Source organism: Platalea leucorodia, assembly GCF_965183815.1.
Source record: "Platalea leucorodia genome assembly, chromosome: 9".
Classification (NCBI taxonomy): Eukaryota; Metazoa; Chordata; class Aves; order Pelecaniformes; family Threskiornithidae; genus Platalea; species Platalea leucorodia.
Window position 1 is genome coordinate 20,352,028 of NC_138831.1, and position 18,004 is coordinate 20,370,031.

At 38.8% G+C, this 18,004-nt stretch overlaps 1 protein-coding gene across 1 annotated transcript in view; it reads left to right on the forward strand.

Annotated features, from left to right (window-relative positions):
- The window catches only part of DOCK3 (dedicator of cytokinesis 3), a gene marked incomplete at both ends in the record, with an annotated part of 219,664 nt that overhangs the window by 159,578 nt on the left and 42,082 nt on the right, over positions 1-18,004 (forward strand). The window contains 10 exons of the mRNA XM_082321208.1: positions 3,362-3,532; positions 4,816-4,902; positions 7,181-7,373; positions 9,238-9,365; positions 10,356-10,502; positions 12,614-12,712; positions 14,860-14,954; positions 16,529-16,604; positions 17,546-17,646; positions 17,911-17,969. Coding sequence (XP_082177334.1) covers positions 3,362-3,532; positions 4,816-4,902; positions 7,181-7,373; positions 9,238-9,365; positions 10,356-10,502; positions 12,614-12,712; positions 14,860-14,954; positions 16,529-16,604; positions 17,546-17,646; positions 17,911-17,969 — 1,156 coding nt within the window. The remainder of the gene's footprint in view (positions 1-3,361; positions 3,533-4,815; positions 4,903-7,180; positions 7,374-9,237; positions 9,366-10,355; positions 10,503-12,613; positions 12,713-14,859; positions 14,955-16,528; positions 16,605-17,545; positions 17,647-17,910; positions 17,970-18,004) is intronic.

An 18,004-nucleotide genomic window follows, 5' to 3' on the forward strand; every position in this document is an offset into this window, starting at 1 on the left:
CCCTGGTCAGCCTGTTTGTGGGACTTGCTCTTCTTTTATTGCTGATGCCTTGAACTTTGCCCTAGGTCTTTCATCTGCTCTCAGAAGACTCAAATTGGTACCTTCTTGAACCTTTGCACTTTTTTTCTTAAAACTGCATAGTAGATGCTTCTTGTACCTGAAGCAAGTATGCTGTTCTCTGGAAAAAAACACATTGACAGTAGCAGGAAGAAGTGTGCTAGCTGCTCTTGAATGGTGAAGCGGATACTCAGAGACTACTGAAAATGGCTTTTATTCACTTTGGTTAGGACAGTGACAGGGATTCAGACCTTCAGAGCCAATCTTCTTTACGTACACTGTGCTTATGATAAGGTTACCCATTCTACATACGCCAGATTCTTTCCTAAAGTAATCTTTGTGTTTCTTGAGTTAGGAAATTAATCTGTGCTTTTTCTTAAAGCAGCTCTATACAAGGTTGATTCATCTGTTCATACTCTGAACATCAGGTATGGTTTGCCTTTTGTTTGAATTGAACAGACTCTTCATCTCTACAGCAGATGTGTCCAGATGTGCAGCTGTACTGTGCCCAAGACTGTCCACTGGATTTATGAATGTGCTACAGTAAAACCATCAAATGTCTGAGCATAATCCCTGAAGGCTCAAGTGACACTAGTGTCTCTGAAGAGTATCTTTATCCATTAGACCTGCAGAATAGCCACAGGAGTTTATCCACTTTTTTACCTGTGTTATCATAGAAGCTTCTAACTGATGCTGCTTTTGTCATAGTGGTCTTCTGGTTTTAATTCTCCTGGGACCTTGCAACCAAGCACCAGGTAATCTGTGCCGGTTGAGATGTGCTGTTCCTGTATTCACAGAGTGGACGTGCATATGGACGCCCACTCAGAGAAAAAAGGAAGGTTACACATTAGTAAGTGGAAGTTCTTTGAGATGCATTATCTATATGCACATTTCTTACTCCTTTTCTCGTCTCTCCTGGAGTACCACTGGTAGAATTTAGGGATTGTTTGGTTGAGAGGAAATAAGGCTATGATGCTAATTGTCCATTTAAGTTTTGCATGTGATGTACCAGGAGTCTTTAGGTTGCTGGTCACAGGTGAGTGACATGTGCTCACCTGTTGTGTGAGCATGCATACAGACTACGATTTTAAGAAACTTCCTTTAATTTGATACTGATTTTTTATATCATGCCAAACATAATAGAAGGCTTGAATTTTATTTGAGTGCACTTCTGTGTCTTTAGGCACATGTATGCATCATATCTGTGATTTTGTAAGTAGTAAGAGTCAAAGTTAGTCCAAGTGCTGATTTGTGCTAACAAGACTTGGTTCGTGTTTTTTACCATCTTAGCCATGTGTCTGCAAACACACTGAACTCTTCACTTAACTGCCTTTGTGCGTTCGTTCCAGGCAACAGTTTAGGTTGCCTGTGCTAAGGATGTGGAGTGTCTCTGAAAGCCTGCCATTTCACTTCAACAGAGAATTGTAGAATTTCATACATAAATCCTCTGATTCATTGCAAAACATAATCTTCACATTAAAGTTAGGAGCTTTCAGGTTAGAATTATGGTTGTCTATACCAAACCTATAAAAGAGCTTGTACGAGCACATGACTCGCTGTATTTGGTGTTAGCAGCAGAGATGCTAACCTTAAAGAGCTGACTCCGTGAACCAATTGACCTTTGCCTGGAAACTATCCAGAAATATAAAGTGTTATTTCCCGAGGAAGTTCTTTGGTGTAAGGAAGCTTCACTGGGAGATGTTCTAGTACAGAAGTATAAATAATGTACTGCCAAATTACCATAGTTTCCATCATTCCTGGAAAAACACTTACTCTAAGGATCCGTAGCATTTTGAAATCTGTGATGGCTTTATGAGGAATTTTGCATGCCCATTCTCTATCCTTAAAGCTGTAGCATTCTAAAGCTTACAACATAACATTGCATATTCGTGCATATAGTGTGATGGCTCAATGAGGGGCATCTTATGGATGCAAAAATATCTGATGAGGGCAAAATTTGTATTTGAATTAGCTTTCAGTTTCCAAACAGTGACGCAAGACAGGAATACTTTCCAGCAAACACAGTGGACTATTACTGATGTTTCTGTATAGACTCTAATGTATCTGTATAGACGGTGATTACTGAAGCTCCAGCGTGTTTGTTTCCTGTGCTGAATTCTGAGGATATCATCATGTCTTCCCTTAATCCTGCTTTAACGGTGTATCATGTTAAGCACTAAGGGAAGGTGTGAAGTCTAAATGTCACTGATATTTAGTACATTTCAGTGTTGACAGTTGTGTAAACCAAATGATCAAAAAGGCCTCGTTGCTGTGTGGAATATTACATTGCTATATTAGTGTCTGTGAGAACCTTTGATAGATTGGTAAGCTTGTTAGAGGCTGCACAGAACAATGTATTTTTCTTCATTGACACTGCTGCCAAATAAATGGAGTTCTGAATAATGCCATTTACAAAACTTTAGTTAAAGATGTTTAGGTTGAAAATTCAGACTTAATCTAGACATGTCATAGAGCAAATTATCATTCTACTACAAAAAGATCCAATTTGCCAGTCCCTCAGGACTGCAGCATCTATCACACATTATATAATGGTGTTATATACCATCTTCTGTGCAGGTTATTCTCCCTCTGCTGGGTGCTCTCCAAGTTTCATGTGTGACGATAAAAGAAAGACACTTTAATTTATCGCAGCTCGAAGTAAAAAGATACTCACTACAGTACTGCTGCTTGCTACTGTTACGGGCTGACAGAGGGCTTCACATGCTGCTCTTGTCTTCTTCTATTTCTGCATCTGCATTTATTTCTGTTTGTACGTGTAGCTGCCAGAAATAAAGGTGAACCTTGCTGTTGTGTTCGTATTGAAAAGCAGATTCTCCTTTTTCCAGGTACCCCTTCTGTTCCACTGACAGTCCACTTATCTTAGCCTAGATTAGCTAACTCAAGTAATTAAAGGTAAAATTTGAATGAAAACAGGAAAATAGCTTCTTCAGACACTTACAGTCATTATGCCAGGTCATGAGAAAACTAGAAGTCTCTTGTCCTCACCAAGATTTCCCTCAAATTATGTAACACAGATTTGTCTGTTTGACTTAAGTGCATACTTTTTTCTTAATGGGACATACTAGTAACAAAGATTATTAGTTGGGAATGGGCACTTGCCTACGAGTAGCTCTTCCTTAACTGAATTATGTAACTTACCAAACCTGTTTTTCTTTCTCCTTTCTAAAGCTGAAGCATTTAGTTATTATGCACCTAGAATCTTTCCTGGTTCTCTTTAAAGCTCCTTTATTTTTCTTTCTCTCTTTTTCTCTCTCTTAATCTCCTTCCTCTCCTGCTCCTTAAGGCCTTGGAATATCTTTTCAAGTTCATTGTCCAATCTCGGATCCTTTACTCCAGAGCTACTTGTGGAATGGAGGAGGAACAGTTCCGTTCCAGCATCCAGGAGCTTTTCCAGTCCATCAGATTTGTGCTCAGCTTGGACAGCAGGAGCTCTGAGACTCTCATCTTCACACAGGTTTGCTATTTTCTACGCCTTAATTGGCAAACCAAAAGGCAGCTGTTTTCTGCACAGGTAGTATATATGGGCACGTGATGATTAAATGCAGGTTAGTAGAGTTTTCCCCCTCTAACAAGCTGATGATACTGGAAAACGACATAGCCAAGTCATGTCATTAGACAGCAGCTTTGCACCACTTCACAGATAGAGGTGAGCTGAACCATGGACTCTTGAGAGGAAAGTGAATTGTCACGTGAGAATAGAATTTTTGCTCTTCACAAAAGTAAACTGTGTTTTCAAATCTCTCATTTCTATGTCTTACAGTTGGCCTCAAGAAATTTTAAATCCTTAATTGTAGTAGCTCAAGTCAATACTTAGGGTCACAGCAACATCACAGTAGAGAAGTTCAATTGATGTGCTCACAGTCAGATAAACTTAATTCCAACATACTCTAAAATTACGGTCAGAATCATCTGCAGCCTGACCGCAAGCATACTGTGATACCCACACTCACATTTAATACATTATTTTGAATATGGCCCAGATGACTTCACAAAGACTTCATGTGGGCTTAAGATACTACTCAAAGTGAGTAAGGATGCTGCTAAGTTTTGTTTCATATTTTAAAGACCACTGTACGAAATTACATATTTCTGTGTTTAAAAGTTTTAAATAGTAATGTGAAATGTGTTGTGTGTGCCTCAGCTCAAAGAATGTCAAAATGGATGACCTAGAACTTCTGGTAGCATGAAGGTGATTGGTAATCATGAATTTACTATTTACAGATGTTTTGAACACCTACTGCAGTTTGCCAAAGAAGGAGTTGCTGTGAACGTTGCAACAAAACAGAGTGACTCCACTGGTTAGGGAAGCTGCCAGAAGTGTGATCTCTTTCTTAAGAAGCTGCTCTGAAAGATTTTGAGAACAGCTGCTCTAATCTTTTATTTAATCACCCATTAGTGGGTATAATAAGATGAGCCAGGAACATGAGAAATCAATGCACAGAGTTTTGCAGGCAAAGTGACAGTGAGTGGAAAGAGCATCTTATGAATGCAGGCTGTTCAGGGTTCTTTGTTTTTCAGTTGTGTTGATCACAAACATAGAGGGAGACTAGATTTGAGGATGGGGTTATTTTCCTTTTTTCTCTTTGTCTCTCTTTTTTTTCTCCTTTCTCTCACTATGGTATTTCTTACTTTGGAGTTTTGTAATTTGTAAAGCCTCTCCTTGTTTAATCTTTGAAAAGTTTACTTTTTGTTTCCCCCTTGCCACTGTGTTGCCCCTTGATCCCAACTGCCCCATAGGCCTCTCAGCCTGGAGGGCAGGCGAGCGGAGCTGGGACATGTGCCCCACAAAAATGTGGTGGTACTTCAAGGCCGTCATTTAATTCTGTAAGTAATGATCCCCAGAACTGCACTGAAAGTATTTCATCATGGATGTTCCCAATTAATCCCTTTTCCCTACCCCAAACCCTCTTTTCCTGCATATAAACTGGAATTTAACGTTTAAGTGGCTGGTACTTTAAAAGTAGGAAATGTGGAATATTTCAGTAATTAATGGAACAGCTAGTGGCATCCACACACTGAAAAGACAGTACTGAGGGCGTATACAAGATTATATATGTCAAATAGTTCAGGATAGCCAAGGAGATTATGTACTAGTTCTGGAAATCTGGGCAACTGTTAAATACCTACAGAAATGCTTAAGGCCCTAGCAAACATAATTTTCTTCACACTTGTCCTCTTACCCAGGATATTAGAGAGATCTCAATATAGTTCTTTCCAGCAATGAGATTAAAACTGATTATGTCCTTCCTTCCAGGCAATTAGTTTGACATGAGTAATGTTCTAGCATATTTTAGGGTGTTGTACAAAAAAGGGCCCTTCAAGGAACTGATGAAATGATGTAGCTGTTCCTCAAGATGGCTCCAAAGCTTCCTGAAGAGATCCCATGCATATCCTTAGATTGCTACTGGATATCCTAAATCACCACAGGAATCCTTCTGCTTTATACTGATAGTTAGAAATAAGTTTAGGAAAACTCCTGTAAGGATTTACAGGATTGTTGGGCCAATATTGTAATTTCACTTGTATTATCCCAAAGATAAAGATGATGACTGGATTTGCAGCTGTTAGAGCCTTCCAAGAGTACCGTGAGCTACTTAAATGATTCATATTTGTTTATTTTGTTAGTACATTGTATGTATGTAGCAACAAATAGGTGACAACACCCAGGAGGCTATGTGGGTTTTTGTGTAATGTGAATTGATTGTAACAAGACAAGATGTTGAGAGAGATAACGAGCGGGAAGAAGAAAGAAGTAAATTTATATTCAGAATAATTTAATGGGCTCTACAATGTTACTTCTAAAAATAACTTAGACTTTGCTCAAAGACTATTTAAAGTAGATACCACTGTTGTTTGAAGGAAAAGATACTTTGAGGAAAGACTTGGCAAAGAAGGAAGCTGTATATTATGTGGGATTAGGAGAGGCATGCCGAGTGGTAGAGCCAGCATGGGAGAGGTACAGAAATGTTTATGCAATGAGAAAACAAAGAAATCTGTGAGGAAGAGGAGAACTTGCAGAACAGAAAAAAATACCGATAGGTATCTGGAAGGGCAAAGCTGAACGGAGATCTGCAACGAAGTTTGGTAAATCTGAACTTCTGCAGGAAATCAGTGTGGTTTGTGTGGAGAGCTTCAGACGAGGGAGGTGGAAACAGCAAGAAGAGGGGGGGACGGAGCTGGAGTAAGGCAGCTGAATCAAAACCAGACTCTGCAGCAGTTCAGGAAAGCAACCACCTAGGAATTTAAGTAGTTATAATGAGGAAACAGGTATGGACCTTGAGTAGGATGTAGAGGAAGAAAGAGAAGAATTTTAAAACATAAGGGGTGTGTGGCAGGTATAAGGTATGACACCAAGTCTGTGGAGCTTGCAGACAGGGCGATGCATGGAATTTTCTACTGTTATGAAAAAATTAATTGAAAAAGTGTGAAATAAGAGATGAAGAGTTTGATGTTGTTGTGCTGGTATTGTTTCTGCACTTTAAGAAACACCTTCAAGGATAGCTCCAGCTTACTGGAAATATCCGTTATTGCAAGAATCACGTGCACGCTTACTTGCATGATGTGATGCCTCTTTCACACGAAATCGCACCCCACCCCTGTTGCAGAAATATTGTGATGTCACGTGACAGCGCTGCTATGGTTAAGGGTCTGTCAACACATTCATATTTTCTGAAGATTTTTAACTCTCTTAGGTAGTTGCTCAGTACAAATAGTTGGTATGGAACTCTCTAATCAGAAGCAAGTTTTCTATTTATTGAAAAATAAATCAACAAAAATGGACTATTTTCTGTTCTCTGGTGCCTCAATTTTTTTCTGTTTTATAAGCTGTGTTCTAAAATACAGCCTTTTGAAGCTCTACGGTGTGTATGTGCTCAACTTATCAAAAGACTTAGTATTGCAGCAGCACTTGATTTTTACATACTACTTGTGATTTGTCCACTGTCAACTTTAGGTGTTGCAAAACATTAATACCAGCCATAGTCCACTATTTAGTAGTTTTTTTGCAGACCCTTCCTTCAATTTTACTGTTGTTTCTATTTCACTGCATTTAGCTGCAGTTACAGAATTCAGAATTTTCAGTTTCTTCATTTACTTTTTCCAGGCTGCTTTGCTGAACTCCTTCCCCGCTATCTTTGATGAGCTGCTGCAGATGTTCACTGTGCAGGAAGTAGCAGAGTTTGTGAGGGGTACTCTGGGCAGCATGCCCAGTACAGTACACATCGGGCAATCAATGGACGTTGTTAAGCTACAGTCTATCGCACGCACTGTTGACAGCCGCCTGTTCTCTTTCTCAGGTAAGACAGTGGTATCTGAGGCTGAGTCTTGCTGCTAAGTAAGAGTAGGAACACGTTACATTTATTTTGCAGTTGCTTTGTTGCAAACAATTCATTGCTGAAGGCCAATAATCTTGGTAATTATTTATCTTGGTGGCATGCTGTGACATATATTCACTGTGGGTACTGTGTAAGTTTCCCTATGGTAGAAGATGTTTATAAATCTATGGTGGATAAATTGTAGTTACTAAAGGTTGATAAAAATACGTACATCAACAAATCAAGTAAATTATTAAAACTGCCAAATCTCACTTGATACTTTGTATTACTCTTCTACTGTTGTCATGGATAGGAAGACAACCTCCCTTCCAGCAAGCTTATTGTCTGAGAAACAGGGAGATAAAGTTATGTGAGAAACCCACTGCATTCTTTTAAAGTATGTTTAATCTTTACATTATAACTTTAAGATTTCTTTAGCTCAGCATATTAGTAATTCTTTAAGAATTAATTGAATGAAGAAGGGATGAAGATTGTGAGTTTATTTCATATATAAAGGTCTGAATGAAAGACGGTGGAAGATAAAAAGCACCATTGGGCTTATCTTCCCTGTAGTGAGGATCTCAAGTTAGTGCACTCAAATTATTCTACTCAGTGCAAGGTGAGAATGATAACAACACAGAATCATGTTTAAACCATACATTGTAATTGTTTATAAATGTATATTTTTTTTCTTAAATTTGAAATTCATCTCAAAAAATAGGAGAGAGTGTAGAGAATGAGTAGATTAGTCCAAAGGTGGCTGTGGAACAGGTGGTGAATTTTATCTAATTCTAGTGTTTTGAACCTATTGATAAAAATATTTGTCTTCGTGAGTGCCAGTTCATGGGCAAAAACCTCTTCTTCTGGCTTCTCAGTGAAGCCAGGTGTAACTTTACCCACAGAGTCAAGGGCTTTAGTCCTTCCCATTAACCTTCCTGTCTCCTTTACAGAGATACTGGCAACTAATGATGCTTTTAGCTGCTGCACAGCACCATGACATCTCACCACGGCATCAAAAACCAGAAAGAAAGCTTTAGTGTTGCAAGGCTATGACGGTATAGATGCCACATTTTCCACCCAACATAATGGTAGACCCCTATCCTATTCCTTCCCATGGAAGCATGACCTGACACTCCCAGGTCAACAATCTCTCCCATGTCCTATCTGCACCTGGGAAGATGAATCTAGTTTCCAAAGTTATCTTTTGGCTGCCCACCCTACCTACTCTTCAGGTCTTGCAAATAAATGAAGGCACATTCTCTTTTTCTTGCCTCCCATACGGTGATGACTTGTTTTCCTTTTATCTCTTTTATCTTTTACCTATCAGTCCATTTGCTGACACCTTGCTAGTTTTTCCCTGTCTCTTTTTTCCTGTTTTGGCTACTGTTTTCTGCAGCTGCTACCTGCTCTCCCTTCTTTAATAAGATTAAGGTTTGTAAGCCAGCTAAAAGAGAAGAATTAGCCAGCTTCCAAGAGGCATATATTTGAGAAGCTCTATTAGCTGTGACAACGGAATTGGAAAGCAACATGAAGTGAGGAAGGGTTTGCACAAAGGAAATCACAATTAGAAAGTATCCATTCACAACCGTTGTTTCCAAGCTGTATCACTATTGAGAACATCACGTATACTGCATTTATGAACTTGTGAAACTAGATGTGCTATTCATTCGTTAGATACCGTCCTTGGAAGTGTGGTGTACTACAACCTGTACAGTAGAAGTTGCACCAATTAATCAAACGTGCTGTATATCAGTAGGTTAGTTTGCATACCAGAAGACTGCTGATTGGGATGGTTGAAATTTAATTTTCTTTTGGAAGACCTGTGACCTGATTTTCCTTCTTTCAGAGTCCCGGCGCATCCTGCTGCCTGTAGTTCTTCACCACATTCACCTTCATCTACGACAGCAGAAGGAGCTGCTTATCTGCTCTGGGATCCTCAGTAGTATCTTCTCCATAATCAAGACCAGCTCTTTGGTAATCTGCTGCTTGATTATTTTTTTTTCAATGGCACCACTGATTTAGTAAAATGAAGACTGAGGGATTTTTATAGGTCAATACAGGTTTTTCAAAGAACTTTTAAAAATGAAATTCTGCTAACTTTCTGTCAGCAGGAGAACATCTGAAATGAGGGTCTGCTTTTGTGTGTGTGACTCAGAGCATGCTGATTACACAGTGTTCTTGCTGTTAGGAGGGGAAAAAAAGCACACGCATTTACCAGGTTTGACACAGTTTAATTTTCTTCATCCAAGCCCAGAAGTTAGATGTCAATGGAGTTCAAAAGCTCTACACAGCTCTAGGACTTGCAGTTCCACAAGAGACAGTAACTAGCACTTTGTGATTCCTGTTAAGAGAATACTCTAAAATTATCCAATCAATGAAATCACACTTACTTCTGGAAACTGCTGCTGAGTTTAAACACCCAGCTTTGATGATCATAATACTCTGATCTCAAATGGTAACTTGATCATTTAAAGCAATGCTCACAAACAGAGGGTGGTGAAGTTTCCCCACCTGACTCTAAAGGAGGAAGCTCTTGGTGCTAAATATAATTCATACCAATGAGTATTTCCAATTACAAGTTATGAATTTGCATGAAAGGAATGAGATAAAAGGTATCATGGTAATAAGCTAAAATAATGGTGCCATAGAATGAAGATTCCTGAACATCATTTGATCCCATTGTGTTCTAGAGTGTATGCAGACCTTTGATTATAGGTTTACCTTTATGGCTGTGACCCTGAATGTTTCCATCAGAGGCTGACAAGGTAACACACACACACACACACACACACTGGCATCACAACAGTATCTGATACCAGTGATGAATTTGATTGTACTTCTTTGAAACCATTATGGAGCTCTCTATCAAAACGAGTCTATGGTATGGCTGACTCAGCAGAATTGTCTTTGCCAATTCTGTTCTCTCCAGTTTCTAAGTGTCTGTTTGCTCACCTCTTACTGTAGGAGGGAGATGTCGTGGAGGAGGTTGAGATGATGGTGGAGAGCCTCCTGGATGTGCTTTTACAAACTCTGCTTACAATCATGAGTAAATCGCAGTCTCAGGAGGCGGTAAGAGGGCAGCGTTGCCCGCAGTGCACAGCAGAAATCACTGTTAGTAACTAACAATCAGTTTCTATTTCCTGCTTCTCTAACCTTTGGTTCAGTCCCTCACCACCACCGGCACCTCATCATCATCTCTGCTGCATGAATGCCCAGGGCTTTGTCTCTTTCCCTTAATAAGCCACAAATCCATTCCTTCCTCTGTGCAGTAGCGAGGTCTGCAGGAAGCAGTGGAGCTCAGGAAGCTTTTGGGGATTTCCAGGTTATTTTCTTGTTTGTCTTTGCAGCTGTGATTGGGAATTATTGTTTAGAACTCGAGGCATATGCTAGCTGGGTAGCTGCCTAGGGCTTCACCCCTAAATAGGTATCACCAAGGGCTGTGTGAGTATCAGGCTCTGATTCCTAAGACTGAGAATACCATAATGCTCAGTGGACAAGTTCCTTTACTTAACACCCTGGAGAGCTTCTGTCCAGGTTCACTGATTATTTCATGCAAATGAACCACAACATACTTTTGAAAAAGAAATTGGCAGATCCTAAGTCAAGTGAACTGTTGAACTTGGTGGGAGAAGAGGGAGAGTCTTTTTCCAGGCTGTCAGCATAAGCCTAGGGGAAGAAATTTTTTCTCTGACATGCAAGGGAGGAGGAGAAAAAGAATAGGATTTTGCTGTTCAGCTTTCTTCTTTTCTGGATTTGTTGTCCTTTTCTATTCTAGCCTATTTTCATCTGGTTTTGCTTGTCCGAGTCTCTAATGCAGCTTTTGCACGATGTATGATGTTAAGCTGTTGTTTGGAACATCCCTTTTTTTATGCTTGCTTTTTTCTCAAATGGCTGAAACCTCAGAGGTGTTGTTGGGGGGCAGATGTACACTAAGGTGCACTTCTCACGCAAGAGAGAAGGTTGTATCTTTCCATGTTAGCTCAGATACAGTAACAAATGGTAGAATCCTGATAAAGAACAAGGCATTTAGTAGTTTTCAGACATGCTCTTCAACACAAAACAAGAAAGGCGCTAGCTTGCAAATATCCAGTAACATCTCAATTTCCTTTTACTCCTACCATTTGCCTTACTGTTATTTGTCACGTGCCACATCACACATAAGAGCACACCTTTTTTCCTAATGAAGTTCAGCCCTGTAAATTTTACTGCAACAACCTATGTCAAATCTTCTGGGTAGATGCTTGAGCCAATCAGAAAAAAATTAAAATGGAATGAACGGTCCCAAGTATAAAATCCTCTTGTATTTGTTCCTGAATTTATATTTCACAGCACAGTGATATGTGGAATCTTATTAGATACTGCTTAGAAAGTAGTTTGTATGTTTTCCAAATTAATTGCACATTGTCACAGAAAAAAATAGTGTTGTGCAAGGGACTGGCAGTCAAAAGACATAGTCCTTATGTTCTTGGCACTGCCTTGCTTGTTATCTTGGACAGATTGCTTAACTTCTCTGTGCTTTGCTTTCAGATATGTAAAATGGGGGAGCTCATCTTTGGAAAACACTTTGGGATACTGTGGTAACTGGTTAGGGTGCATCTGCTTTGCAGGCCAGAAATGTAATTGTAGCTCATGTAGGCTTACCCAAACTATATTCAGAATATCTTACTGGAATACTGTTAGTACTGTAGCTATGACAGCACATAACTTGGTGAACACTAATAAGCCACATATTTACAAGATTCCAGACACCTTTTGTAGCCCATACTGATCCCATGCTGTCATCGCTATACTTTTTTGAGTATCTAAGCCAATTAGTTTAAATAATTCCTGGTCTGTCTGCATGAGCTGCAGTCACACCTTTGATAGACATAGTATATTAAGTAACTGAAAAAGGCGATTGTCAAAAACTGCATGCTTGGAGGACGATTCATTAATGTCTGTATTAATCATTTTAAATTATTTTTGTTTAGACTACAACATTGGTTACAAGACCTTTAAAACTGGCATCTGTGGGGGAGCCTCTAAGAGGTGTATTCCTATAAATTAACAGTAATTCAAGAACTGCTAACATGCGGTATTTTTAATCTCTGTGCATGACAGCTTTCCTCTCATAGGCATTGGGGCCATTTCAGACCCCTCCCTTTATACCTTACCCCAGGTTGAGTTTTATATTTATGACATTTCAGATTGTCAAATGAAATAGTTTCTCATTTGGTCAACAGGGAGAATATGTCTCCTGCCTTTTATCTTTGCTTCGTCAGATGTCTGACACTCATTTCCAGCACTTACTGGACAACTTCCAAAGCAAGGATGAACTAAAGGTACAACAGAACGTGACGTGTGTAGGGCAGTTCACTCGGAATGGGAGAGCAGAGGGGAATCCCTCCAGCATTACTTGCTCTGCTGATCATTCCCATTCACCGGCGCTCATGGGCCTTCCTTTCACTTTTATAATGATGGGTGTTGTGTTACAAAAATATTTAAGACCACAGGGCACTGAATTATCTTCATAACAGCAAATAAAGTCCCAAGATAGATGTTTTTAGATGTAAAAGGATACCGTTATTGTACCACGTAGAACATAGTCAGAGGAACAGGGTGGTTTTAATCCTGTGAATGTAAAGTCAGTTGTTCTATAGCATTTTACTAGATGTTCAGTATGCATTGGAGCTTACTTACAAAGGGTGTTGATTTTATGCCAAAAGAGAATTTCAAGCCTTTTTGGGGATACAGATGTCTCTAGCAGATGAAATCTTTTTTGGGAAAGCAGTAACCTTACTACTTCACTTGCTGCCTGCTTCCCAAATTTGTGAACATTAATTTAAATTATGGCTCTTCATGAACAGAAGGGGTTGGTGAGGGTCACAGACCCCTCTGGTGGCTTTTTTGCCACTGACATTTTGAAATGGCACATCTCAAAACAGCAGGAGTATCTCTGACAACAGTCTGTTTAAAAGGCAGAATAATTTAATAAATAAAGACAAGATTTTATATAAACCGCTTTTGATTAGCATGGCACTCAATAAAATATGGGCAATAAGAAGAAAAATGTGGCAGGAACTTATGTTACCTTAACAAATGAAATGGAGAAACAATGAGAAGTCCTCTCTGAATAGGCTTTCAGCTTCTAAATGTTTCATGTGCATATAGAGAGGCTGAATAGATCAGGGAGATGAATTTGGGATGATATAATTCTTACCTTTAGGTTGCAGGGTTCAACATAGCTCAGGTTGATAATTATCTGAGATTACTACCTTTCAGGTAACTTTCGAATTGCTCACAGGAAAATGATTTTGTAAATTAATTCATATTAATTTTTAATAGATATTTTTAAAAGCTATCTAAACTATAGTTCTTATGTCAGACCAGTGAAAAGGTTTGTCATTGAGCTGAAATTTGTCTTTACACCCATAAGAACAAACACTGTTGTATCTCTGATAACCTAACGATATGTTCCAGGAGTATCACGGAGGCTGAAGATTTTATACCCAACTTTTATTCCAACTATCAGTTGACCTAATAAAATATATTACTTTTTTTTTTTTCCTTCAAATATTGCTGTAATAATATTTCCAATAATTTTTCTTGGATGGAAAGGCATTATGTTCACTTTTCAGTGTTACATCTAGGCCAAAATGAGGCCAAAAGTCAAGGAGCTTCTGATGCTTTACTCTTCGCTCAGTTACACCAAGCTATTAATCTCCTCCTCCCCCCGCCCCCATTAAGGCATAATGGTAGGACAGTTTTGAAGAAACCTTGCACTGCCACTTTCGAGTGCTATCTTGATTTGGCATAGAAGAAAAACAAAACAATAAAATCGTAGTTTGCAAAGCCAACAACTTGGCATGTTTTAGCCTCGCTGTTGTTCTTTATAGATATAGAGTTGTAAGTAGACAAAAACCAGAAGTGTCTTCAGGTTTGGGGATTTTTTGGAAAGCAAATATTCAGCTGAATGTGTTTAAGAGATCTTTGCTGCTGCATATTGCCAGAAATGGAGTTTTCTGTTACTATTTTAAAAAGCATACGTAGGAGTTTTATTGGGCTTGGGTGTGGGGTTTTTTTGTCAAATTTGTGACATAAGTGCAAAGAAATTTAGACAGATACGTTAATTAAATGAATGCATAAAGAAATTATTATCATTCCAGTATATTTGAAAATAGCTGCAAATTGACACTGGAACTCTGGATGATAATATAAGAAGTCATATACAATTATGCACATAAAGAAGTTTTTTATCTCCCTGTAAAGTTAAGATTAAAAGACAGCTGCAATTTGTTTATTACATATTAGAGGCATACAAAATGAAGAGCCATATCCCAATATATGTTTCCATGATTTCAGGTGAATGGCCTAGTAACACAAAGCTCAAGTGGAGCACACTTAGCTTAATTGTCTTTCTTATAATCAAGAAAATAGATTAATCTGCAGCTGCTGGTGATTTTTTAAAATTTTTTTCCCTATGTGATAGGAGTTCCTCCTGAAGATTTTCTGTGTATTTCGGAACCTGATGAAAATGAGTGTCTTTCCTCGAGACTGGATGGTGATGAGGTTGCTCACCAGCAAGTAAGTAGAGAAGCAGGTATAAACTGTTGACATTCTGCATGGGAATTTTTTCTCCTCAGCTGGGCAGTTAAAACCTGTGCTGCAGTGTGTTTCATCAGACTGAGATGTCGTGATCAAGACAGGAATTCTGGAGTGCTCATCCTCATTCTGCAGTTAATTTTAACACTCTGGAACAAACTGGGACTTCTGTATTCGTTCTGTTTCTTAAACTCTACCAGTATGCACAGGTATCAGAGTTAAAAGTTTAAACCCAAAGCTGAAGTAGCTGCATTAAGGGTAAGAGTGGCACAGCAGCTTTCATAACACATGGGAAGGAACAGCTACCCACACCAAGTGGTATTAATGGGCAGGCCTCTCAACTCCCTTTCTCAGTAAATTACTACATTAAATGTGTGTCTCTTCTCATAAACATCACTCCTTAACCTACTTAGAAGGAGGACTCAGTTATTTTAGAAAAGGAGGAGCAGACCCTGGTGATGACACCAAGTGCATTACATACAGAGTTATTTCTCAATTAAGTTGTCATCTACCATTGTAATGCTTAATTTTATCTAATCTTCTTGCTTCTGATGGGTTAAGTACTATGCTGTTTGGAATGGCAGCGGTGTGATGAATGCAGGGTGGCTGAAATGATTGACTAGTTTCTTTAGATAAACTAGCTATAGAATTACTACTAACTGACAGCTGGGGAGGTTCCCGTTACAAGAAGACACCATGGAAGTTTTCCTACAGGCTGACTGCTCAGCTGAGCTGTATGCTCTGCGAGTTCACCATGCTGATGAAAAGTGAAAGAAGTGGATTTCAGTATTTCAAGCACAAAAATGAAATTAATTTCTGTAAGAAAAGAAAAATACACATGAAAGAGTAGTTACCTCAGATGCTGTAGGTTACCTAGCTCCCTTTGGCATAATTTTGCCATAAACCTTTAGACTGATAGGTATGTGTAGCAGTGTTACTGGGAGTATTGCTTGCATGTGAATCAGAGATGTGCTGTTTCTTTTGATGCTATTGTTGCCTCATCTACATGCTATTCATTAATTCCTGAATTTATCACATGCCTCGATTGCCTTTCACTAAGGTGTATTTAGCCACCTACAAAAAATATACCAGGGAATTCAGAATTGGCAAAATACTCAAAAATATCTTGAGTTGAAGTGTGAGCCAGATTAAGGACCATTGTATAGCCAAGAACAAAATCTCAAACTTTCTGAGTTGCTCTTCCCTGGAAAAAAAAAAATCTTTCTGCTTAAAGTAGGAGGAAGATGGGTGTATTCTTTCATTTCGCTGGAGGTAATGTGGGCCAGCCATGCAAAACAGACAGGATTTTAAATGCTCCTGTGTAAATTCCAAAAGTTACAATAATGATGAAAATTCTTAATCTTGTATCACTTTGTACAAATTGTTTATTAAAACATAGAAAGATAGGTGACTTCTATGTGAATCTAGCAGTGATTACATGAAGAATGCCTGTGTCTGTACCTACAGTAAAATCAGCACCACACACCACTGTAATTTGTTATACTCCAGATTCAAATGTTCTTTTTTTGTTTTCTTTTTTTTGCTTTTGACTGCAGTATCATAGTTACAACAGTTCAGTACCTGTCTTCTGCACTGCATAAGAATTTCACGGAAACGGACTTTGATTTTAAAGTAAGAATTGATACTCAGAAAATGTTATGACATCTTTTTAAACTAGCAGTAACAAAGGAACAAGAGCTATTCTCTACATTGGCTGATTATATTGGCAGTATTTATTTGAGTATATGTGAGGAAGATGACCTAACTGATAAAAGACAGGCATTTGAACCTGCTGTGGAATTGAGGGGAAGGAGAACATACACTGTGAGATGAAATCAAGAACATTGAGTCCCTCATAAAGGAAACAAGTATCTTCATAAGCAGTGGAGCTAATGAAGCATGCTGTCCTACAGATTCATGGCTAATAAAATGTAAACTCCGGCAGTGCTTTTCCTGAAGTTGGGGCATTCATGATCTTCCTCTCCCAGAGGTCTCTCTCTCTCTGGTTGTTGACTTAAAACTCAGGGGAACACAGTATCTTACAGTGTGTTTTCCCTGTGTCTGATGTAGTTGAAAATGGGCAACAAGTTCCGTGTCACTAAGGAAAAGCTGCCAGAGATGTAGCTAGGCACATGTACATACAGCGTGATGGTAAAAGCCTCATTCCTTTGGGGAAACTGACTAAATTATAGGGCTCTCATTCATGATATAATCTAAAATCTGGAGATTTTTGAGGGATAAAATCTGTTTAGCCTACAGAAAAAACAATTTAAAGCTTTGCTGAAGTCACGAAGTTTATTCATTTTTGAACTCTGGTGCTGAGAGGAAAGCCCAGTGGCGTTACCTTCTTGGGGTTTTTAATTTTAGTTCCTACCAGGTTTTAAATAATCCATTGATATCCTTAAGAGTTTAGTATCTCAATAGTTAAGATACATATTGATTAAGTTACATCTTCATTACAAAAAGGAACAGTCTGATTCTGCATATAAAGGGACATATGTATGTCTTCCTACACTTGTTTAAAACTTACTCCATGGAGTGTAATGTTGTAAAACTTCCTTCCTGTGTCACAGGTGTGGAACTCTTATTTCAGCCTGGCAGTTTTGTTTATAAACCAGCCAAGTCTCCAACTAGAAAATGCCACACCAGCTAAGAGGAAGAAAATTCTGGATAAGTAAGAACATGTTTTGTTGGGTTCCCAGCCTTTTTTGCCACCTCGAAGATGAGACTTCAGTCACTGTGATTTATTATGGATCTTGGGATGTGGCAATGTTTGGGAAATAAATAAGTGGATCTCTTAATACAGTGTTCAGTGAATAGTCGACTTGTTTGATATTCTTATGTTGACTTAAACGTGAATTTGATTTTTTTTTTTTTAAACATCACTGCCTTGCCAGTTTTTGTTCCGTAAGGCAGTTGTCAATCTCCTCTCTTTCAGATATGGCGATATGAGAGTGATGATGGCATATGAGCTCTTCAGCATGTGGCAGAACCTGGGTATGTCTCTTCCTTCTCTGTCCTACCAACCAAAG